This window comes from Xyrauchen texanus, chromosome 26 (genome assembly GCF_025860055.1).
Source record: "Xyrauchen texanus isolate HMW12.3.18 chromosome 26, RBS_HiC_50CHRs, whole genome shotgun sequence".
In the NCBI taxonomy this organism is placed as follows: domain Eukaryota; kingdom Metazoa; phylum Chordata; class Actinopteri; order Cypriniformes; family Catostomidae; genus Xyrauchen; species Xyrauchen texanus.
In genome coordinates, this window is record NC_068301.1 from 13,236,209 (window position 1) to 13,262,704 (window position 26,496).

At 39.6% G+C, this 26,496-nt stretch overlaps 1 protein-coding gene across 2 annotated transcripts; it reads right to left on the minus strand.

Annotated features, from left to right (window-relative positions):
* Positions 1 to 859: 859 nt before the first annotated feature.
* Positions 860 to 13,368, minus strand: LOC127620067 (PR domain zinc finger protein 1-like). Of its 2 annotated transcripts, XM_052093160.1 has the most exons (7): positions 13,339 to 13,368; positions 12,117 to 12,427; positions 8,220 to 8,339; positions 6,729 to 6,978; positions 3,337 to 4,232; positions 3,116 to 3,244; positions 860 to 2,736 (listed from the first exon to the last, which is right to left on the minus strand). In XM_052093160.1, exons 2-7 carry the CDS (start codon positions 12,285 to 12,287, stop codon positions 2,206 to 2,208), a joined length of 2,097 nt encoding a protein of 698 aa, XP_051949120.1. In that variant the 5' UTR covers positions 12,288 to 12,427; positions 13,339 to 13,368; the 3' UTR covers positions 860 to 2,205. The 2 variants fall into 2 exon arrangements, with proteins under 2 accessions (XP_051949120.1, XP_051949121.1); XM_052093161.1 differs by lacking the exons at positions 8,220 to 8,339; positions 12,117 to 12,427; positions 13,339 to 13,368 and adding an exon at positions 7,105 to 7,428.
* Between the last annotated feature and the right edge of the window lie 13,128 nt (positions 13,369 to 26,496).

A 26,496-nucleotide genomic window follows, 5' to 3' on the forward strand; every position in this document is an offset into this window, starting at 1 on the left:
TTGTTAGCATGCCCACCTCCCATACCAGAGACGCCAGTTTGAATCCAGCTCAGAGTGGGTTACAATCACACCACAGTTTTTCCTGTGCACAGATTGGAGACAAAAAAATAGTGCTCGGTAATAGTACAGGTTAAACGAACCATTGCAAAGAAACTTGGAATGACCTGATTGAGTGTGGCATAAAAGCCCAAGATGTTTTGCAGTTTTTTACTTGATTTATTGATTCTTTGCTTGTGCCTTTTCATTACATAATTGCCAGCTCTTCTGAGCACATTTGTACGATTGTGTGTTTCAAAAAGTGTTTGAATATTTCATATCTAATGTTCAAGTCCATTTAATATAGTCACCTTTTTGAAGTCTTCAAACTGTACACAAAACACAGAGATATTAGGCAGAATTTTATGTTGTAGGCTTTTTCCAGTATAGTGAAATAAATGGTCATTTAAACATCTCCTCTGTTTTCCATGGAAGAAAGTAAATTATATGGGTTTGTAGCAACTCAAGGGTGTCAATGAGAAAATAATGATAGTTTGGGAAAACTATCACTTTAAATATTATATAATAATTGTAATGACACTTTTGAAAGCAGAAAGGAGTTATGTTGAAACCGAACTGTTTTTGTTTCTTTCTTTTCTTTTTTTTTTTTTTACTGTAAACCATGCTACAAAATAACATTAGGCAAAGGTTAAAGGGATGTTTTTTTATGTCAAAATGAAAAACAGCATTGCATGTGATGGTGGGCTTTTTCTTTCAGTCCTAGCTGATGAGCTACAATTTCAGTTCCTCTACTTTCTAGAAATACGACCACAGAGACCAACTTTTGTGTGGGACTTGAAGGGTGTTGTACAAGTGAATGTACAAGTGTGAATACATGATTATATTGACATAGTAAGTTCATCAACACCACGACATGACAGAAAAAGCAGAGAGCTTAGAGAAGTAATGTTTAATGTGCTACATTATAAAAGTTTATCAAAAATAGTTTCTCACATATAAAGTATCAACATCTTTCAGATGGAGTCAAAAATAAACTAGAAAAAACAAAAGAACTGTACAAAAAAGTTATGGAACAGTATCATTTATAATCCCTTTTGTAGCTAAGTATCAAATATACTGCACTTGGATCTAGTTCCAGCTTTTTCCAGTGCTGATATCAAATAAATTAAACAAGTGTAAAAAATCAAGCTAACAATTTAATTGTTTTAGTATGAGGTACTGTTGTGTCTGCAAAAAAAGAAGAAGTATTGCAATCTTCATCTGAGGTGATTGGCAAATTCAATTCCAGCTACATTGATTTGGAAATTTTCATAGTGCTAAAATACTTGTTTGGATTAAAGAGAAAACAGTAAGCAATGGTAAACACAACCAACTAACAAACAATAAAATAAAACTAATAAAACAAAGAATCTTTCTTTCAATTTAAATATTAAATAAAAAGTCATGCATGTTTACTTTTCAATGTCAAAGGGGTTCAGAATATATTTGCTGACAAGAAAACACAAAGTTTTGAAAAGCAATTCAGAAATTACAGTGAATTAAACCTAGATTGACACTACTGTCAATATAGCTTTTTATATTTTCAAAAGGGCTCTTGTCTAAAGTAATTTAAATCCAGGAACAATCATTCAAACATACTCAATTTGTACACATATACACTGAAATCACACTTGGAATGGACAGTAAATATCCAATGCATCAGGGACTGTCACATAGTGTCCATAGAGGGATTGACAAACTATTCCTGAGAATCCCAACATTTAAAATAAATCACAACAGTAAGCCATACATAAAAAGAACACATAAAAGTACACAAATAAGTATTCAACTACATTTGATACAGTGCTCTTAAAAAAAGTTAGAAAAAAAAACTTTTGCAATAATAAGTTAAGACAAACTCACACAAACCGACTCTCATCAGAATAAAAACCAAACAAAGTATGAGGACATTATAAATCACATCTTCATTCTAAAGCAGGTAAGAGAGTAGAAGTGCAATCACTTGACACATTATTCAAGTCTTTGGAAACACTATTTGTTTGGTGCGCCTCTCATTTCCTCTTCCTCTCTCTGATTTATCCCTGTGTACCAGGGAGGAGAGGTTTTTTGGTGTCAACTAGGGAATTCCATGTGCTTAAATACATTTTTTTTTTTTTTTAGGAAGACCTGAAAAAGCTATAATGTCATCCTTTCATCTTTCTCCCTTGACTACTCCTCCTCTGTCTTTATAGAGGGTTGACGGTTGAAGTGTACCACACTGGCTCTTTCTTGGTGATGTCCGATGGCAGTCACCCTTTGTGGTACTGCAGCAAAGGTCTTGAGGAATCCAAGGTCCTCTTTCCCTTCGCCACTCTCCAAACTTCTCACCAACCATTTTTCCAGGGTGGCATCTACTTGAGACTCTTCGGCACTCTCAGGCAGAGCCTCAGCCTCGTGACTGGCATCAAAGCACTCTACAAGCTCCGCTGCTCGCCTCAGTTCTGGGATTTCTGTACAGGCAGTCGGAGAGCAGCCTGAACGCTGATGGAGATGCAGAGAGAAGCGATGGATGAAACCCCTGTTGCAGGCCTGGCAACAGTGGGGCCGGTCGTGAGAGCTGTGCAGCCGACGATGGAGTTTGAGGTGTATGTACTGGGTAAATTTCACCCCACACAGCTTGCACTGATAGGGCTTCTCCCCGGAGTGCAAGCGTAGGTGGGTTTTGAGGTTGCTGGTGCTGCTGAAGCGTTTGTGACACACCTGTGGATATTAAAAGAGAAAAACTATCCTTTAATTCAAAGGCAAACTACAGCACTGCCGCCTTACATAATTGCCTCACAGTCACTTTGGATTGTATTCAAGGAGCTAGACGTGTTATTTCATTAATGCAATGTTTTCTTTTTAGTGGCCAAGATAAATGAAAAGCACAGGCTGAAGTCACAGCCACACCCTCTCTAGTTCCTGTTCAACAAAGCATTTTCCCTTCAAGGAAACAGGAGTGACAAGGTGAAGGTTCTATTAGAGATAAGCAATGTTGTGGGTGAGCATCATCGCACATTAACCTTGTATAACTGTCATGCAATGTCCTTTATCTTTCACTTCTTTTATAGATTACAGCATGCACATGTTCTCATCTTACCTGGCACTCATGTGGCTTCTCTCCAGTGTGGACAAGGTGATGTTTCTGTAAGTGAGCTAGCTGGGTAAAGTTCTTTTTGCAAAGATTACATTGGAATGGCCTCTCTCCACTGTGGACCCTCAAGTGCACCTTAAACATGAATTTATACCATTTAGTTATTCTAAAATCACACCAAGTCTTTCAAAACATGAAGGTAAGGAAGTCAAGAACACTCTACTCACTTTGAGGTTGGAGAGTTGACCGAATGTTTTGAGACAGACATTGCATTCATACTTGATCTTGCCATTCTGCTTTTTAAGTGGGTATGGGAGAGATTTGTACCCAGGGACTGGTGGAGAGGACGAGGATGATGGTGACATGCTCTTGGGTGTTGCCATGCTGAGATTGATGGCCTCTTCACATTCAGAGAAGGTCTTCTGAAAGGTTTGCTGGGGCAAGTGCTTTGGCTGAGGGGAGAGTTCTGGGGTCGCGGGGGCTCCTTGGGGTGGAGCATTCGGGATTCTTTCCTTCAGACCTCCATGAAGTGGGGTAGGATAAGGCAATGTAATAGGTAACAGACCAGGTTGGGGTATAGAGGGGTAGGGCAAGCCATCACTACCCAGGAAGCCATTGTACCGGAGACCCCCTTTCGAAGGCAACATAGAGGGAAAGGGAGGGGAATATGAAGGCAACAACAAGCGCTGATAATGGGGGTTGTATGGTGATAAAATAGGATATGGAGCTTGTAGAGGTCTTGGTGAGGGCAATAGAGGGTAAGAGATCAAGCCTTCCCGATTACCGTAGAGGCCATGTAGGTGGAGAGGAAGGTCTTGAGGTGGGGAAAGGGTGGGATATGGATTAGTGCTCATGTTCAGCTCTCTTTGATTGGAATGTGGAGAATGCACAGGCTCTGGTGGTGCAGCTTTATGGATCTTCTTGCTAAAATCCACAACCTGTTCGTCTGGTGTGTCAGGCGGCGTGTCCCTCTCGATAACCTCTACATCAATCTTTTCATCTATTTCGTCTTCCTCTCCCTCACTTTGAAGTTTGTGTGGGGTTGGGGTCTGTTTAGGGTTGTAGATGTACTGAGGTAGGGGCTGCTTCTGATAGTCGTATCCTGCGATATCAGGTATGTGCTCTGGTTAACAGATAAAACAGAGAGAGAGAGAGAAAACATCAGTGTGAGGTGAAGTATGTATCAAAGTCAGTAGAGGTGAGAATCCAAGACTAAACCAAGTGTGATACTAGCTATACTGTATGTGATGGCTTTTGTCTTGTTTGGAGCTCTGCTACTACATCAATCATTCAACACAAACAGAATTTACATCTTCATGCTTCACAGTCAATTTGCAGAGTAGCCTTAAGACTAGGGTACAATACATTTTCAGTGCTCAGCCTTTAAAAGTTATTTTGACCACAAGCCCATACAGGTGTGTTAGATGCATACGCACGACTTCTTTGTAATACTCTTGCGATGTCATGCTGTACCCGGACATTCCATGCATACTGCGCTGGTGACAAAATTGACAAAATCCATGTGCGCAGCACTCAGAAAACTGAAATATACTTTGGCCTTTAGGGGTCGATGTCTTCACAGGGTGACAGCAGTTACCCATTAAATGTGCCTGTATGCCTGTCATACACCTACTCATAACCTTCCTCCTCAGATGCTCACTTATGGTAAATGGCAGCTTTTTCAGTTTAAAGCTGACAGGCAGAAGATATCAGACTGGTTTCTGTTTGACACAGAAATAGTACTGTTTTCACGAAGCACCTAGATTACAACCTTGTGGGTGTTTGCAGTGTGGGAGTGTGTAGGTTCAGGAGGTGGGGGTTATATGTATATATCGGAAGAAAGGAGCCTCGTGTGAGAGCTATACTTTTTTACTCAGAAACTGCACTGACTCACCATAACAGTAGACATCCTCAACCATGGAAAAAATCCTATGGCATCACTTCAGCACTAACTTTTACTGACTTTTATACAGGGAATTGAGATAAAGTCAAATTATTACTGTCCTTTCACTCTAGAGATTGTAAAGAGAAAGCCACAACAACCAACCTGGTGCAACATTTACAGGCAGTGTGCAGTTAGGCATTTCCTAACTACCGCGAGGAAAGTGAAAATGGATATTTGAAACTTTAAAGAGCAAAAATCTCAACTCATTCTAAACTCTAAACTAATTTCTAAAATCAGATTTAAAAGGGGAGTAAATTGAAACAACAGAAGCAACAGAGATTTAAATCATGGATCCACTTTCAGAGTATAGTGTAGTGAAGAGCATTTCAAGTAAGTGTGCTCTTTTTTATACTTATACAAAAGGACTCTAAAATGGTTAAGAATTGTCGGTTTTTAAAACCTAATATAAAGATTTATTTTAACCTCACACAGGAAGTAAAACTTATTAAAGCAGTCTGAATGACATGAATAAAAAATAAGTCTCTAAGAAAGGGTGAAGTGCTTCACAGTGCCAGGTTTCCTAAAGAGGGATATTCAATAATAATTTGTAATTGTTCAGTGATAGCGTGTGTTTTTGTGTCAACATGACTCAGGTAATGGCCTTTAACATTAGTAGACAGAAACGCACACACACAGACAAAAATGGTGAGAAGTGAATAAGACAGACATAGCACAGTGTCAGTGTGAAATTGAATCAATGTGAAAAAGGCATTATCACAAAATACCTCCACAGACAGCAATATCCAGAAAGTCCACCATTTGTCATATACATGCACACACTGTCACTTTCATTGGTTTTCACCCCTAGATTCTTATATATATATATATATATATATATATATATACACACCAGTCATTAAACATGATCATGACCCTAATGCAAAGCAGACATTATCCCTAATGTCTACAAATAAATATGCACGTTATGCAATATATTATATAAACATAATAAGCACTTTGAGTTAATCTGACAAATGTAAAGGGACTCTGAACAACTAAATTTTGTTGAATAATCTGGTTTCGGCAGTATTTTCCATCAGATTTAATTATTAGGACCATATTTAATTAATTGTTGTATTTCGTAACTTTATAATAGTGAATAAAAGCCTGAAAATACAATATCACAGCCTATAAAATTATATATATATATATATATATATATATATATATTTCAGTTAAATGTTCTTTCCCCATTTTTAAATAATGATATGCTATATTCCATAAATACAGAGGCACTAAGAGTGTCCATTTTATCATCACTGATCTTTGTAGATAAAGGCATTAAAACATCTTCCTTCAGCAGGAATCTGCTGATTGAGAGACTGAAAGATAAGGATAGATACCGAGCACAGTACAAACCATCCTGTCTCTCTCAGTCTTGAGTTACTACATACAGGAGTGGCACTATACAATGGTAGTTGAGGTGACCATTTACCATTTTCCCAAGAAAGACAGAGGGAGAGAGATGGAGAAAGAGGTATAAGGAGAAACATAAAAAGTAAGAAGACAGGAAATGGAGAGACATGAGAGAAGGTATAAGAAGGAAAGCAGAAAAAGATAAAGACCAATGGTCTACAACCTCTCCATCCTAGCATTATCAAATATCCCACTATCTACAGAAACCCAGCTTCTCCATCCAACACATCCCCAATGTCAAATAATGTTGTGACTCACTTGGCTTCTCTCTGTCTGGTTGCTCAGGCTGACTACACAGTCTTCGGGAGAACTCCCCACTGTACCACACCAGCAGCTCCTGCTTGGGCTCCACAGGCCGGACGGTGTAGAAGAAGATCTCCTGGCCATTTTGACAGGCCACCAAGTTCTGTTCGGCTAGTGAGCGCGTGGGGTTGACGTACCGCATCCAGTTACTGCGCTGCACGTCGTAGCCATCAATGAAGTGGTGTAGCTGCCCACCACTGTAGATCTAGATGGAGAAAAGAGAAATCATGTTAATTAATGCAGACCTACATTATCAGACATTATAGTTTTTTTACATCCAATTTAGTGACATTCAAATAAGCAGTTTCCAAAAGTTGGTATTAGTTTTCACCTCTGCCATGAACAAAATACTCTTCAAACAGCTGTCTACGTCAACTCTGCTTGTGTGTGTTCGGCTTGTCCCACAGATTAACTCTCTGTGTGAATGATGTCAGCTCTCTTATAATGTAGCCACCGTCAAACTATTTACACATGCTGCAAGTCACAAGCACAGTCTCCACCCCTTTCTCCACTCTCTCTCTCTCTCTCTCTCTCTCTCATTTGAATGTAGGGGAATTCACTGCTTTGACGTGCCAGGGCATGCATAGCTTTACTCAGACATTTCTTTTACCAGTTACACACCCTTGAAGGCTATAAACACAAACATACTTTCACCCTTGCGGATACCCCCTTGCACGTACATTCACCTGCTTTTATGTCATGTGATGTGGTGCATCATTTTATGGCTTTTTCTGCTACCATCAGGAAGTCGGTATGGATTTACAGGAAATGGAGAGAGGAAAGGACAACTAAAATTAGGAAAACCCACAGCGACACACATCAATGCATGTACCTACAGCACGCGCAGACACACTCACTCAAATGCACTCGTGTGTGCACTTGCAAAGGCTTACATGGACGCCCACACCACACATAAAAACACACACATAGACATATGAAGTGACATTGGCAGGGAGAAAAAGATACTTCAAAGTTCATTTAGATTCATGCTAATATGAAAATAGGAATCTAAAGACTGGACTTTCATGCAGTATACAGCAACAATGTGTTTGTGTATGTGTGTGCCACTATACTGTATCTCTTTGCAGGAATCCCGACTTCTCTAAAAACATGACCAAAAAAAAGCTATAATTGAGCTATAATTTCTGTATTTGTCTAATGGTTACACAAAAGGTATACTCAATAGTAGAGGACAAAGTAGGAATCCAGAACAAACAGGATAAGATCTTTCAGGGCTTCCTCTGCATTTTCCAAGTAAGCCTTCGAGTCTAATAGGAATGGCAATCATGCTGAAGAAAAGAATACTTATTTGTATGTACAGTATTTGAGCATGAATAAGCATGCTTCTGGATCCTTTTCACTGAAATTCTCTGGAAAGTCAGCCATGGCCGGTTTGGCAGCTTTACTCTCACTAGAATTGGTTAGATCAACAATGAAGTCACTTACCCTCCAAAAGTATTTTCTGTTAGTCTGAGGGGGCACGTTGTCTTTGGTGTAGTTGACTCCTTGTAGAGGCCCGAATCGTGTACCCTGAGGTATATACTCTTTGCTGAAGACACCAATTACCTGCAAGAGTAAATAGTGGCACTTGTGAAACAATTTGGGGGGAGGGGATTATAAATAAATGATTAATGATTTATCTATTTTGAACAGGACGTCCATTTCATTGTGTTCGGCGAGGCATGTCTGGTTTGAGACGACCCAAGCTGAGTGTCATAGGGAACCCAATGTTACAGACTTTGCAGGTTAATGAGTTAAGTGAATAAAAATACTAATACTTTTCCTGCTCTGCATGGACCCTGCCCTAGAAACATAAACACACAGCTGTCCTCATTAATGCCTGACTCCTTTGACCCTTCTGGCAAATGTGGTGTAGTATTGACAAACTTACAACTATTTTGTCTTAAGACAATTTTGTCTTAAGAAAGAGTTGAGGAAGGCATGAGATTAACAAGTGGGGATGATTCTCTAATGATTCTGTCATAATTTACTCACGTCATATACCCTTATAACTTTCGTTAGGCTGAATGCTAGGGACTGACAGTTTCTGTGTGTATTTACTTTCAATGCATCATCCCGCCTAACATCCCCTACTGGTTTGAAACAGTTTTTTAAAAACATGAGGTTGAGTACATTTTCATGACGTTGAAGAATTTAAATTTTTCGGTGAACTATCCCTTTAAGACCAAAAAAAGAAGGACAAAAGAGGACAAAAAGGCACAGAAAGAGTGTAGGGATGGAGCAGGTGGTGTATTCTTGATGCTCAGTAGAAAACATTACCAGAATTAAGGCTTGTATGTAGGTCACACTGTGGCGTGGGGGGTGTGGGAGTCACCCCCCCCCCCCCACCCATCATGCATATATCGTTCATTTCCTTTCAACTTTCAACTATTAAGCGCCTATTTTCAGCAAATTCAAGACGAAAAGTTTACTTGCTAAGTAAAAAACTTTATCATTGTTGACGGATTCCAAGAATTTACAAAAAGGAGGAAGCACATCCAGTCAACGACAGGAGACGAGAGTTAGGGTGACAGTAGAATTGTGATTCATTAGCGTTGCATGACTAATTGGTTGGTTTTTAGTGATTAACTGCTCAGATGGGCTTTAGTGAGTAAGCAGGGGTGGGGGGCCGAGTGTCACTCTTTCACAAGACCAACGCCACCAACGCCACCCCAAGCACACGCTAAAGCACTCAACCTTCCATCCAACTATGACCACCCATCCCCAAGCTTTCCAAGGATCTTCAGTTCAGGAGCTTCAGTTCAAATGAAAGTTAATCAGTCAAGCTTAACCTATTTCCTTTGGCTGAGATTCTGTAAGTGTATGTGTGCAGATTTGTGTCCTTCGCTGCCCTGTTACAGATCACTCCATCTGTCACATGCCCCCCCCACCCCCAGTTAGGCACACGTCTCAAGACAAGAGTTACAGAACTCTCTCTCTATGAATGCTTAGTGTTACTTAGTTATAGTTTAGGGACAAAATTGGCTCGACAAATTTACTAAATCAGACAAAACTTTCCTTTGGGAACACCTGGGGATGTCCTCAGTTGGAAAAATTATTAATGAATAAAGTGAAATAAATCTCTTATTTGTGAACAAACTTAAGACCAAAAGCTTATTTGCCAATTTACTAAAATGTACGCAGCTTGCAATAAAAGGATAAAAACAAAAAGTAACTTTTTCTTCACAATGCATTCTTATCAGTGCTCCTGGTCTTGAAATGCTATCAGATAGTGGTGGAGTTGTCACTTTCTGTTCTCCCACACACTGTTTTGCAGTTTGCAGTAATTGCACTGAAAATGTATTAGAACAGTGACATGCACACTTTCACTGGTATAGAAAGGTTATAATGTGTCTGCATGCTTCACAGAAACTGGATAGCTAATGACTAGCAGAATAGTCATGAACGAAACTAGCTTTCCGATGTTCCTAAATTCTCAGACCCTTCTTTCTTCCAATAAAAAGAGTTTGTTGGGTTCTGGGGCCCTCCGGGAACTGACACACTCAAAGGATGTGGGTTTTCATGTCTAAAGCTAATGCCATGAACAACGTAAGAGAAATTGTTTTCACAGAATCAGCAGGGTGGGAAGGAGGCTAGAGGAATTGCTTGCTCAAAAATGGGAAGTGTGCAATGCCTCACTGTATTTGTACATTTCAGATAGAGTGCAGATTAGGGGAGAGAGAGAGCTTCTGTTGTTAGTTATTACAAGTTTTGTTTTAATTTGTACTAATGTGTCAGCTTCTGATAGAATCTTTAAATGTGTCTCTGTGTATAGTGACAGGAACATTGTTTTTGTATTCAAGGGCAAGGTTGATTTTAGCTCCATGCTTGAAAAAGAGGGCCATGTGTGGCAAAAGATGAGACTGAGAATGCAAACAAGATAAAAGGCATGTGAACGAGAAAAGGAAGAGAAAGAAGCAAATAAGCTCAGGACAACCATTTTGTTCAGACTTCACATAATTTTTATTGACCGAAAGTGAACTCTCTGTCTGGTCAATAAAAATAATGTGAAGTCTGAATGAAATGTTTGAAAAATGGTCTGGATTTTGGTCTTGGTACATTTTGTTTCACATATGAGATATTAGAGTGTATGTGCATGTTTGTCTATATGTGTTTGTATGCGGAGCTCAGCATTCTTGCTGATGACCACAATTTCACACCTTCAGGATGATAGAATATAAAAAAGAACAGAGACCTGAACAGAGACCTTTGCAGGTCTTTGAAAAGACTTGCAAAGGAGGGAAATTGGATCATGTATAAGACAAAACAGAATAGCAGAAGTCATGAAGTATGGGGACAGACACAAAAGAAAACACAGGAACATGCGTGTGAACAAGCAAGAGATAGAAATCGAGTGAGGAATTTGATAGAAAACAAAGATTTTGAATAACTTTTTGTTGTTGAAAGCACAACAGTACTTGGAATGTATGCATTCGGCAGACATGTTTATCCAAAATTACTTGCAGAGCATTCAAGTAAACATTTTATCAGTTTATTCCTTTAACTGGATTCAAACCCACGTCCTTGCAGTTCCTTACGCTATGCTCTACCAGTTGTGTCATTTACTTAATCTAACAGTAATCTTTGGTAGTATATTTGCTAAATAAGCTGCAGTTTAAGGTAGATAAGACCTGATATTCACACACATGCACACTAGCTCTCTGCTGTGTGTGTAAATATACACACAGTGAAATTGGACTGAGAGAGAGAGTTTATGTGATTAGGCTGTTTAAAGTCCACGTCACCTGATGGGCCTTTTAGCTATCTGATCCCTGACCTGCCAATGACTGTCATCATCACACTGACCTACTAAACTACACCTGCGAATGCCAAGCAAGTGCCCCTACAGAGTGTCACAGTTGTTGTGATACTCTAATTTGTGTATTAAAATGTATTGATAGTCCCACTTCATGGACCTACATTTCCTTAAGTCTTGGTGGTGATAGCTTAAAGGTTAGGTATCTAGGCTGGTAAAACAAAGAGTGTTGGATCAAACCCAAATGGAGGGAAACCTGAAGTTAACTTAAGCTTATAACTTTACAAATATGTACTGTGTTGACACAATAATACAGTAATGGTATCTGATGGGATTACCATGGGATGTACATGGTACTCCCAAGATACTACTATGGTACATATAAAAACATCTATGGTATTCCCATGGTAATTGATAATGTATTAATAACTGCTCCAGGAAAACAGCCGCTGAAGTGTTGCACAAGCTGATAATGGTCATATTTGTGTGTTAAATGATGACAAAAGATTTTAACCATCTTTTGAAATATGGGAATTGGAAATTTATTTAGAAAGGCTTAAAAAAGCAACAGACTAAGTGTACTGTACCTGGTTGTCTTCACTGTACTGGAATGTGAGGTTCCGTGGAATGGAGGTCATAGCCTTGGGCAGACTGAAGCTAGGTTCGGACGACTGGTCATGGACAATGTAGGTGCTGTTCAGTGCAAAGTCGACCTCCCTCCACTCACTCATGTCCTCTAGAGATGCCTCCAACTTCATCTTGTCTCAATCGATTTCTCTCCCCCTTTTCAATTGCTTCTTTTCTTAGTGAGTTGTTTGGTATATTCTCCTTTGGTTTGTGTTGCTTTGGTTCTTTGTTGGAGATTTCCTCCTTTTTGCTTTATTTGTTAGTTTTTGATCTAAAAATAGACACACAAATAGACATACAAATTTCAATTCAGGTCTCTATTGTATTCAAAATCTTGAAGGACGGAACAAAGTTAGTCTCATACTTTGAGCCATCGCTGTGGCCAGGAGTGATGGATACATCAAGTGAGAGATGCAAGACTTCTTCAACAGAGTATTAACAAGCACTCCATGTTACATATAATCACATAAAACAATTAGTGACTAATATTTGACAAAGGAGAAGTGTAGAGAGACAAGAAAATTGTAGTAATATTATGTGAAATATCTATGACTTCATGCTCTTATTCACAAAATCATAGCTTTATAAATGCAATTATACACGTATATAAATGCATCCAAATACATTTTAAGATTTTACATTCGTACTTCCATAATTGAATCTTCAAAATAATCATTCCAAGCCTTTTAGTTGTCAATAATAAGTGGAAATGTGTTATGAGGCTAGACGTAGCTTGTGGCTGCAACCATATTATCACAAGTCTTCCAGCTGTAAGAATTTTTAGAACCTGTTTAAAAAATGTCAAACATGCAACTTTTTGTACCCTAATTAACTTTATTTTAATATGAAATTTGACCAAATTTGAGGTCATTATAAGCTAATTATACAGTGCATTTAAAAATTAAAAATATAAAAAAAAGCTTAGAGAAAAAGTTTTAGTAAAACATCATGGTTAGCCAATGGGAAGTTAATATATATTACAGCCATTCACAAAAGCCTAACTTTATCCAATTACATCCCAAACAACAAAGATTGGATAAAGCCTCAATGATGCAGAGCAACACACATCTTCTCTCCAAACCTAAAGGTCATAATATGCTCTCTATCATATTAAAATAAATAAACAATAATAATAATGAATAAATAAATACTAGCTGATTCTCATCAATGGTGTGAACTCACTTCACATTCATTCAGCTGTTGCATCCTAAGTATCTTTGGTTAGGTCATCGCTGTGATTCTCTGCCCCAGTCACGCTGTCATCTTAGTTGAGTTTTCTCCAGTATCCATAAAGTCCAAACAATCTTCCAACAGCAATTCCCTTGTGATCTCTCAGACTTTCTTGCCTGTTTGCCACTGTTGTTTAAACTGTCAACGCTGAACTGTGTCAGACTTTTGAGCTCCAAAGACCAACCAATCAGGATCTGACTTGAGACATGTGACCGCCAGGATTAGTTGAAGGTGATCCAATTGCGACACTGGAAGCGTTTTGACCACAGTAAGCCCCAAACATACACATCAACACCTCCTGGAGACAAAAGGATATTACTTAGACAATCAGAATGGAGATGAATGACTGAGTAAAGAAAAAAAAAAAAACAGATGGTTGGATCATTGCAAAACACACCAATGGACTTTTGCTTGGATGGACGCTTAATGAGCAATCTGGTCCCAACCCAATTATCCACCCCTCCCCTTCCCTCGAGACACACACACACACACGTGTTACAAGCACCTCTGTGACCTAGATCTGGCCTGGTGTCCTGGTGTGTGATACTCTGTTGTGAGTAGTAGTGGAATGGACGGAGACAGGAAACAAAGCAGGTCAAACTGGACAGCTTCTCAGACACCTGTCTGAATGGCTTCATCTAGAGGCAGTGGCGGATTGGCCATAGGGACAACCGGGAACTCTTCCCAATCTGCCCATGTCTTGAGATCTGCAACCTGACATGGGACCAACTAGACCCGAGAACACGAGGGGTTTCGTGCTGGATTCGTATCAGTTTTTCAAGTAGGACTTCAGGTTTAGGTAGGGTTTGTAATTAATGAAAAAAATAAACAGTCTTACCGAACTTGTTTCGCACTCTCACTCACAGACACACACGAACAGACGAGTTACTGTCCATTCACACCAAATGTGTTTTTGCGCGCATCTGTTCTGTTTTCCCAATGTTTAAACATGCTGAACGAATATCTTTGACATTTGTACCACATCTCGCTTTTTCTTCAGCATCTCGTGCAGGACCGGCATATTTTAAACACCATGTCAAGTTAAAAAGAACTTAAAATTGTCAGAACAAATGTTGAGACACCTGCGCTCTGTTTCATACTTTCAGCTGCGTCTAGATTGTTTTCAACGCAGATGTCACAAAGGCTGAACAATCTGAACAAGTTCAGGTTGCATTGTTTCATATTATTCCAGATTGTTCTGCACCAGGTGAAGTCTCAGGAAATAAACTGTAAGGCAATGCTTTTCCCCCTTCTGCTCTAATGAACTAAGGGGCTGCTGTGCCTTGTTAAAAATGTGTATGTTTACGGTTTCAATACTGTTATGAATGTTGCCTATATGCTTACATAAAATACAGCCTATTGCATCAGTACTTACTAGGAGAAGAAATTAGATAGCAAGCAATTTTGGTTTGGGTTGGGGCTTAAAATCTGATGGTATCGTTCGGGCCAGGTAGGGTTCTGACCCACACGGTCTCAGGTACGGGTCAGGTCTAATTTTAAGGCCCGTGCAGACCTCTAGATTCATCACCCTGTCTCGATGTCACATGCACCAGTTCTGACACGGAGCATTCAGCCTAGTCTAAACACATCAGTCGTTACCTGGAATATTCAGTCCATTCAAACTCACCAGCCCTTACATGGAACATTCAAGACTCACAATAACAATCAGTTAACTACTGTCTCAAAGATAAGGGAAATTGAACAGCATGGAAAGAGATGGTTATTGATGTCTGCTACAGTCCATGGATTAGGGTTATGATACGATATTGTTTATTTGAAACCTACCAGCATAAAAACATATGATACTACTTTCAAATGTGTGGAAACAATAAATAAAAAACTGAAAAACAGGGGAAGTGCGGGATACACTGTAAAAAGTCATTTTAAAAAGCCTTAAAAGTAAAATCATAGTGTTGCCAAAGTCACACTTGTTTGGCTTACTTTGAATTTAATTACTGATGAAGGAAATTGAGTACAAATGACAGAAGTGATTGCAAGTTAAATGGATTGAAATAAAAGGTTTTTTTTAAATCATCAAATAATGATGAAAATATTTCCACAGTGAACAAATAAATTTGATCAGTTTGATTGTTCTGTTCAAATGCAGTATGGGACAACACTTCATCAGAAGAATTCTTGGCAGTTTTGAGGTGGGTGTGGGGATGTTAATAGCTAAATTTCAGGAACATTTGTTTTACTTATGCTATTCCCATTTTTTTAATTACATTATCATTAATTTTTATAATGAATTAAAGTGATAGAGTGAGGATGCAGATGTAGTACATTTTTTTAAATCAGCAAAAATGAAAGGAGTAGTTCAATGATGTGTCAAGTCTTTATCATTTAAATAAAATAAATTCATTTGTACAAATGTGGTAATGGTAATGGGGGTGGCATGTAAAATTCACCATAATTATCTTTTAAACTAAAGTCATTAGCATATTTCAAATTGCCACATATGTTCTCGCATTTTTTCTTTCAGCAAATCTATGTGTGGAATCTCGTACAGTCCAACTCTGTGATTTTTTAATTATTCAAAAGGACATGCTAACATTTTACATTAAAAACAATAATAAACAGCATTAAATTGTCCATCTACCATCTTCATTAACATCAACTACATTTAAATGCCATAACTTAGTGTGTCCCTCTAATTTGTCCTTATCTTCACCCATGAAGTGAAACGGTCAGTAAATTGGCTGCCATATGGCACTTGTGGCTGTTCGTGAGACGCATGTGGCCACATGGCCAAAGTGTGGCTCTCTTTTCACTGGGCTAATTTCTCTAATTTGCAGACAGTCTGGGCTGAGGCTCAGCCCGGCGCGGAGTGAGCAGAGCTGATCAACCAGGGCGTCGCTCTATTTGCACTTTTTACAGCGGAGGGTTGATCCCACCGAGGGAGCGGGATTGGGTGGTGTTGGTGGTTGGGGGTGGAACGTGAGGGAGGGTGGGTGGTGGTGGGATAAGGATGTGACAAACAAGTCAGCAAGTGTATAATTACAGTGTAAAATGACATACTTAAAAAGAGAATGCAAAGTGCACTGCTATGAATGCCAGTTTATCTTTGTACAAAGAGATCAAAGACATGGATATGAGAGGCCTCACATATTTCAGATTCATGAAAAATATAGGAATGAAAAGTAGCACATACACAACAAAATATTGTATGTGCTAATGGAGGTGTTATATGCAGCACTTTTTCAGTGGTGAAGCACCATACTATTTACAGTGTGTAAGTAAGCTAGTGTAAAGCAAAAAACAAAACAAAAAACTACAGAATAGAACAAGTTTGGGACTGCAAAGAGTAGCACCTCTTTTTTCAGGATCATGTAGAGTTTATATTGTTTTGATATACAAGGTGTTGACCCACCCGAAAGTTGTGAACTGCTACTGACCCACAAATATGGTAAAGTATTTCTGATTTTTATAAAAACTCCCTCCGAGCTCAATAACAGTAACACCCTCAAATCCCGGACGGGGTTCTTCAAAGTGAACTGAAGGCCAACAACTGTGTTGTTGAGTCACAGTTGTTGCAATTTTCAAGGAACACAAATTTCTCCACCTTGACAATAATGTAAACAATCGTGCAAAGAGCCTTTCAAAATCACCTTAGGCTAATTAACTGCCCTAACAAGCTCCAACATTTCAACCCTTCTAAAGTTGGATTTATAATGTTGTGAAACACTGTCTCAACATACACCAACAAGGGTAAAAGTTCACCTAAAAATGAAAATCATGTCATTATTTACCCCCCATCATGTAGTTCCAAACCCTTGACTTGCTTTCTTCCATGCAACTCAAATGGACATGCTAGACAACATGTTAGCCTCAGTCACCGTTTACTTTTATTGTATGGGAAACCATGCAATGAAAGTGTATAGTGACTGAGGCTAACATTCTCTCTTACCTCCTTTTTTTCTTACCTCTTTAGTTCCACAGAAGAAAGAAAGTCATATGGATTTGTAACTACGTGTGTGTAAAAGATGAAAACATTTTTAATATTTGGCGAGCTGTCCCTTTAAAACACTGATCCAACAAAACTCAACAACTGTGTTTGTTGGGGGCAGTGTGAATAATTAGCCTCCATGAGTGATACTGGCATCTTTATAATGTTTTTTTCATTTGTGCGTGTAGTAATCATGCAATGTGCTTATGATGTGGTCAAAGGATCCCTCCCGAATGATAATCAGTGCATGATACCCAAAAAGCCCCTTGAGTCACAGAAAGACCCCTTAAATTCCAAGACCTTTAATCAGGTAGCTTTAGGCCGACCCATTTGTAGCCTGTGCCCAGACAACTCCACAGAAAGCCCTGCAGATTTCTGAAGAAACGGAATGCCCGACACTTGTAAAAGTCTACATATGTGTATTGGTAGCACTTTACAATAAGGTTGTATTTATTAACATACATTACTTAACTTGTAATGAACAATAGTTTTTCAGCATGTATTAATCTTATAATTACACAAAATGTAAACGTTATATACAGAATGTTAACATTAGTTAATGCATATCAACATGAATCAACAATGAATTGTAATTTTAATGTACACTAATTGTATTTTATATATGAACATTAACTAAGAGTAATATTGTTCATTGTAAGTTCATGATTCCTAGTCCATGATGCATTTGCTAATGTTAAAGGAATACTCTGGGTTCAATACAAGATAAGCTCAATCGAGAACATTTGTAGCATGAAATTGATTAGCAAAAAAATGTTTTTTTTTTTTTACTTGCCCCTTAAATAAATAAATTAAAATTGATATATATATGTATGTTCTGAACTATATTAGGCATTTCTCAAACATTATGCAACAAAGACAATGCACAGATTGCATACAAAATGTCAACTCAATCAGAAAAGTGGTAAGCTTGTTACATCCACTTTAAAAGCTATTTAAGTAGTAGTGGCTAAGTCAACACATTATTTAAAAAAAATAATTATTCATAAAGAGACAATATAATACAGATAATCTTGTGGCACTTGTTTCATTGGGATTGAGCGAAAAGTCTAGGACTAGTTCTTAAAAGTAGGTTTTTAATGTAATCTTAAATATTTAACGAACGGTTTGACAGACACCATTGGCTCTTGAGGCAAAGTTGTTCAGAATGACAAGAGCTATCATATGATAAGAATTACTTTTTTTTTACATTGCATAATATACAACTGTTAACATGCACAAATCTGTGATAGTGCCACCCAGTGGCTGATTTTTATAAAAATTTGCACAGACCTCTTAGGCCAAGAGTGAAATGGGTCCACCAAGTTTCATTCCAAATGACCTTTGATAATGTCTCGGTTACTGATGTAACCTCTGTTCCCTGATGGAAGGAACAAGATGTTGTGTCGATGTGTCGACACTAGGGGTCGCTTCTTGGGAGCCCAGACATCTCTGATCGTATGAAAAGGCAGATGAAAATTGGCGTGTGGAATTTGCATGCCACTCCCCCTGACATATGCGTATAAAAGGAGTGCGCTGCAAGTGCACATCAGGTATCGCACTGAGGAGCCGAGCCACATTTTCCATTTCTCTATTGTTCTCCCCAAAAAAGGAACGAAATCATTCGGCTGGGGGCCATATATATGTCCAAGCTTGGGGGTGTCCCTCCAAAGAGGAGGACACCGTGGAGACCACACCCGGCCCGAGAGAGGGGGGGATTTTCACGTGGAATACAACACATGGTCTTACCTGGTAGGAGCAGAAGCACATCGTGTGGAGCGGCGCCATGGTAGATCCTACCCGAGGGGGGGAGGAGTTACTACAAACACGGAGACCAAGGACAGAGAGCCCTCTGCCCACGGAAGACACAAGGTTGCCAAGGGGGGCAACCAGCACATGTGGAGCACTTACCTCATTACGGTGGCCTGGGTGACACCGAAGACTCGTCGGCCACTAGACTAGGGAGGAAGAACGTCCAGGGTTCACACTTCTTGCAAACGCAACTGGGGAAAGAGCGCACGTCTTCGCCTCAAGGGAGGGGAAATGCTCTATGCACACGCGATACACCCGTCCAGTTGACCCGAACTTACCTGTTTGTGTTACCTGATAACACACGGGACGAAACTGGCTCAACCCTGAGGTTATAAAACCTTGCAAATGTGTTAGGTGTTGCCCAGCCCGCGGCTCTACATATGTCTGCTTGAGAGGCGCCGTGGGACAATGCCCAAGATGAATGGGCTCGTATGCCAGCAGGGGGCGGCATGTGCTGGACGTGGTATGCCATAGAGATGGCATCGACGACCCAGTGAGCGATCCTCTGTTTGGAGACAGCACTTCCCTTCGCTGTCCACCGAAGCAAACAAAGAGCTGCTCGGAACTTCTAAAGCTCTGTGTGCAATCCAAGTAGATGTGAAGAGCGCGCACCGGACACAGCAACGCCAAGGCTGGGTCTGCCTCCTCCTGGGGCAGCGCTTGCAGGTTCATCACCTGATCCCAGAGGTCCGGTCGCGGGTGCCAGATGGTGCCCCATCCCTGAGGAAGAAGGTCCTTCCTCATGGGAATTCACCGGGGGGGCTGTCATGAGGAGCACAAGGTCCAAGATCCAAATCCAGGAGGGCCAATAAGGGTGCTTTCTGCGGATGGCTCCACGCCGGGGCCAGCCTACTGGGGCGGGCTGTGGCGGAGCCAGTGTTGCTGCCACAGGGGGACACCCTTGGCGGCATTCAGATGGGGGTGCGAGACACTGCGTCGCGGGGCAGGATGCGTTGAACAGTCTCTGTCTGCCTTTTAACCACTGAGGATTGCTGGCCGAAATCCTCTACGGTGCCGCCGAATAGGCCAAACTGGTTCGACCAAGTTGGGCCAAAGGTGGACCACTAATGTGGACATCGCCTGCCCGAGAGACCACGCCGTGACCATCATTGCTCGGAGGGCGAGAGCGGTCACTGAGTGCAGCTCCTGCATAAATCTCGGGTCAGGTTACAATGAGGCACTTACAATGGAACTGAATAGGGCCAATCCATAATTCTAAAATATGCATATATGCATATATGCCCCATCTGCATCAAAGTGTAAGCTGCTTTCATGTCTTAAGCAGCTTCCTTGTATTAAATGGCTTTCTGGTGTAAGTGTAAAAAAGCTATTATAATTTTATATTTACAGAAGTTATTACTCCTCCTGTTGAATAACCTCATTATGACAGCTCAACCAACATGGTTTGAACGATGGATGTGCAACATAGTTACTATGGTTTCGGAGACTAGCTAGTTTATTTCTACAACAATGCATCGTACTATGGTGATTAAACAATGAGTTATGTCATTGTATGGGAAATGCACTCCAGAACGGCATAGAAATATTGGCTTAACCAATGGCATGAGTTTAGGGCTGGACTATCTGTAGATGACTAATTGCAGACGGGGGAGTGTTTGGCTGTTTGAAAACAGATATTATTTTCACATTTCATTTGAATGGCACAGAAAATAGGCACTTTAAATATATTCAGAAGAATTTCACCCAAAACAGCACAAAAAAGCAGTTTTTGTCTGGGCCAAGCGGTAGATGCCCAATGTGACACTGAACCCAAACTAAAAATAATTCTGAAAGACTAACGATAGAGAGCAAAAGGAAACTAACATGTTACCCTTTTTTGCCCTTATTACTCCCTAGTAGCAAACAGACAGACAGTATTCCTCAAGAGAGAAGGATTATTATCTGTTTGTGTATTGTCTTGTGCTCTACAATTACAAACCTTGTTGCCTCCCTGGCAACAACCCCACCCAACATGGTTGGCCAGCAGTTTAAGCCAGCGGACGGTGTCACCACGCTGTTCAGCCACTTTGTTTACCATCTTTGCTTGGCTTAAGACCCGCGTACATCCCGCTAAACACAGATTATCTGTTCCCTCAAACCTTAAACATGTATGATTATAGTATTCACTCTCAATCATCAAAAGTGCTCAGGGATTTTGTATTTCATTTTCTGGTCTGTTTGTTGCACCCTGTTGTTTGTGTCTTGTGATGTTGACATGTTTTTAAAGAAGTTCCCCTCCACATGAGAGGAGAGCAAATGAGTGGCCTGCAGTCAATATGACTCTGACATAGTCGAGAGGAGACAAAGAGGACAGCAGTGAGCAATGAACATTTGCCATCAAGAATTAACAAGTTAACATGTACCAACATGTACTAAAGAGCAGATTGTGTAAAGAAACCAGTTGAGTAAGATGTAGACCATTTAAAAATAAATTTAAATCATCAACACACATTGGTCACTCAAGTTTCTTTTGATCTTTGCTCATGCTGTCATAGTCATGCTGGCCTGACTGGTTATCATGTGGTGGAAAAATGCTTTGTGGCACAACTGCATGTTAATATGTGGATTCGCCAATGCACATAGTAATATATTTCAGAACAAAAGTTGTGCTTGTCACCGGTTCAGTTCTGTGGTTTCTCATATCAGAGCTATGTCATATGGGGAAAGGAAGATGAAAAGTCAGGCCCTACATAGTACACAGTTGGTCCATAAGTCTGAGACCACTTTAAAAATCTGGGATCATCAGGTTTACTACAAACTTGTGAAGTTTATGCCAGTTCGACTTCATGCTATCAATAAAGCAAAAGGGTGGCATACCAAATACTACAAAATTCTGAAATTCATGTCAACTTTTAATTCAAACTGCTATGCTAATAATATTAAAGTATTACATAAGAAAAAAACATTATATTATAATTCTCAGACTTTTGGACCCAAATGTATACTCTTTGAATCTAATCATATCAAAGTATTCAGTGGCGGCTAGAGTTGAGTGTAAACAAAGCAAATAAATTGCGATTAAATTATGTTTATTTCCTCAAGTGCTGGCAAACAAACATCCTTATACCACTGATCCCTCTTACAGTATGAGCCAAGATCCCCATCTGCTTCATTGGCATCATGTGCTAGGAATAATTTTCTGTTCCTCATCTCTTCCTTTGTCTTTGTTCTAATTTAAATTGTCTTAAGTTTCTGAGAGCCCTTCACCAGGATGTCTGGATCTCATTGGTCAGTGCCATGGAAGGGAAGTAGGGTGCAGGCTTTTCTGATTGGAGGAGAGTATAGTGATGTAAAACGAAGGAAACATCTGGATGGAAGAGGAAAAACAGCAGATTCCATTGAATACTGTTGATAACACACCTCATTCACCAAAGTAGATTAAATGTGAAAATAAAACAATGTGCATCATCTGCAAGGATGGAAAATGTGCAGATGTTTCAGAGGGATAAAAGTCACAAACATGCTGCTCTTAAGCTGTGCCAAGAATATTATTTATTTATTTTTTATAAAATTATACTATTTATAATTTCTTTTGTTTTTAATGCATGGTAATATGATCAATATCTTCTTCCAACCTCCACCTGATCTGCTAAGAGTGCCTTCAAGAAATGACTAAAGACACACCTCTTCCATGAGCATTTAAAAGAATAGTTAATCTAAAAATAAAACATATGCCATCATTTAATCATCCTCACGTTGTTCCAAACCCATATGTCACCATTCACTTTCATTGTAAAAAAAAGGTAGATGATAGTGAATGGTGACTGAGGCTGTAAGTTAGGCAGTAACATTTTGCCTATCAGACAAAATCGCTGAGATAAATTTTTTTCCCCATTCTGATGGCTGGTGTGAACATTAGATGACGCTCCTGACCCGTATCTGCATGATTTTATGCACTGCACTGCTGCCACAAGATTGGCTGATTAGATAATCACATGGATGATTGTTGGTGCCAGATGGACTTTAGTCATTGTTATTTTTTAAAAGATTAAAATCTTATGCTTAAAAAATTATAGTGGCTAGCTGAGTTAACAGTTGAATGTCCACAATTAAAGGAGCACTCAGTTTTTTTTTTAACCTTTTTAAAAATCTGTTTAAAATCATGTACACTCATATGAGGTATGACTCAGATGAGTCAAATCAGTGCTAAAATAAGGGCTGAGATCATGACCAGCCGAACACAACTTGCTTTATCTCAGTATAACAATGGTTACCTTCAACACGGTAACCCACAACAATTAACAGCTACAACAATATGCAGCAACACATGAACATCAACAACCGTATGGAATGAGGGAAGGGAAGCTCCTTGTAGTGGAGATCTGACTGGGATTTAACCCTGCTTCACTCTCCCCACAAGCTAGAGGTCTTCACGGGTCCAAAAATGTGTGCAAAACCCAAAGAGTCCTGGAAATGTAGGCTACTACCTGAACCTGAACCCACCTATTATTTGAAAGCTTGGACCCACACTCATGCAGAACCGAGAAATAACGGACCCGTCTATTATTTGAAAGCTGGGAACCGGACCCGGCCGGGAGACACAGACCAGATCGACACCAATTTCACAGCTGATTGCTATTAACAAGTTCAATTACAAGTTGTGAAATCAAAACTTTGTGCCTTACAAAATGTAACATTAGTAGCCTTCTCCCTTGTGCCTGGCCATGACGCATATATTCCAACCTTCTTGCCAAGAAAGTTGGTAAAATACATACAGATTTTCTGTGATTCCTCTCTTGCTGATTGAACAGCATAGCTAATCCACTAACCACAAACACGACTTGTTTAGAATCAGCATAGCAGTTTTTTTGTATATCGCATAAGATAACTTCGACTGTTTGCCCTTTTGAACTATCATAACGATTGCTCGTTCATTGCCACAGCTGCTAACATTAGCATTGCTAATTTGCTGTCATGTGCCTTAACTCTGCTTTGCCTCTGATGTCACTCAGCTCATTTTTGCTCTGCTCTGTTTTTCACCGTATTTACCGGCCCGCACTTTCTCATCCTAATTTGAAGTGTTGCAAGTTCCAACAAGAGTGTTCTCGGATCGACCCGGGACCTGCAGCAATAGAATGGGACTCGACCCCGACACGGCTGACTGTATAAAACGTGGATCCGAACCTTTAGGGTCCTGGGTCGGGTCTCGAGTCCTCTGGTTATGGTGGACCCGTGAAGAGGAGTGATTGGCAATCATTATTGCAGACAACTGGATGTTGATCTAGCTGCATGTAAGCGAGAGAGAAAGAGAAAGAGAGGGAGATACGACAAAACAAGAAAAACAAGGCATGTAGTTTAATAACATCCGCGGGTGTAATTAAACATAAAAAGAAGACAAAGTAAAAATCCAGGAACGTAACATAATGCTCCAGCAAATAGCTTTAAAACACTTGCTCCAAACCACAACATATAGGCCGAAACACACTTTACGCAAGAATGCAGACGCGAGTGGTTGGCCAACGCATGGCCTATGCATGGTCCTTTTGTACATACTTAACGTGCTCTCTGGTATTGCTCTGGTGGTTACAAAACTCACACCAGATTTTTTTTAGGCGCCACGAAACTGAATCACAAATATTTTACTCTGTGTTCTGGTGTTTTATGACGTTTAAAAGCCATCCCAGCATGTCCAAATTGACTGGATATCCATAGCTAGTTGTAGCTGCATCTACTGCGGATGCCTTTCCATTTTTTCCTGGCTCAGACAAATCAGTCCCGTAGTTGTTTCCATTTTCTCTTTACAGTGTCAGAATTTAGGGAAGCTGTTATTTCTTGCCAAGCATTTTCAATCGCTGTTTGATTAGAATGGAAAGGGTCGTAAATATGTTTGTATAATCTAACTTGTTTGGCAAGACTCTACCCAAAGCTGCTCCACCAGGACAGTTATTGACTGAAAACAGAAAATCCGCTCTAGCGCCCCTTGTGGCAATACAGAAAATGTATCACGTACTTGTGTTTGGTTATGAATTGAGTGCTGACACATTTCACTATGCAACGATGGAATCAACTTTGAGTAGCAAGGTGCATCTGCATTCTCGTACTTGCGGGAAGTATGTTTGGGACCTTAAGTCTCTGGGAGAGTCATTGTTGTTTACATGCATTTGTTGTTGCAATACCACCACTGCCACTGGTCTGTCATTTACAGCAATTACTCATGTGCTTTTTATTGCCTTAAATGGTTAAAATCCCATTTAAACATGGTCCTAAGTCATCTATTGACTAAAGAGGAAACAGTTAGACTGCAGAGAAGAAAATAGTGTCCTGTGATGACCCGTGCCCTAATGACACATTGTGTGACATATTGTGTGGGGGAAAAGCCATGATGGTGGTTGTTGGATAGTGTGGAACAGGTGGGTTAGGGTTCTTGGGGGAAAAGACTCCCCTCAGATCTTCTCCCAAAAGATTTGAGAACAGATCCGTCTGACAGACAAGAGGGATTTTCCTCAAATCCATTTGAATCAATAAACATGTCTGCTAATTAAGATAAAGTAGGGGAGAGGGAGTGAATAAGGGAGTGGAGAGGACAGGATTGACTGAGTGCAGAAATAGAGTGTACAGTGCTGATTCACAGACGTCTAGACCAAATAAAGCCTACTCAAGCCCCCAACTGTATTAGAGGGCAGGTAAGAGAAGATTAGGGATTTTACCTGGAATGCACACACCGAAAGTTCATCCGTTCCAGTCAATGAGGTTAAAAATAGAACTCATGCCCTGCATTTCTCACTTTCGGCTATTTATTAATCATTTACGTTTGCTCTACATACTGTGCAAACATAAATATGGACTCTTTTTACTAACAAATGAGAGGAACCCTTGGACATTGAAATCTATGTAACTTTAGAATGTATGCATTGAAAAATATACAATGGCAACTTGTATATAAAATGACACTTAAAAATGCATGGTTGTCTTTGCACTTCATTTTATAACAAAATATCAAAATGGCATTTAATTTAAAGAAATATTTCACACTTTTCAAGCAAAATATTTCACAAAAATAAGTTTGCAAGATTTTACATATTAAAACAATAAAATTAGGACAGACAAAAAGTATTCAGAAACATTCTTGATGTCAAACATTGTGGAAAATGTCCACAGGTAATGCGATGGACACCTGTGTGAACTTGAGGGTAACTGACTTTATACATACACTAAAAATCACATTAAGGCCAGTAAAGTACCGGTAAGTACAGGTCAATTAAAAGTAATAGAACAAATGGCAAAGAATAGTAAAGTTGATGCAGATTCCACTTAGTTTGATATTTTGTTTTGACATTTATAAGTGTGACTTAATTGTCCAACAGTGTCTAAACACTTTTAAGCCACAGTATTCCTTCCATGTTTAGTCTCATTTG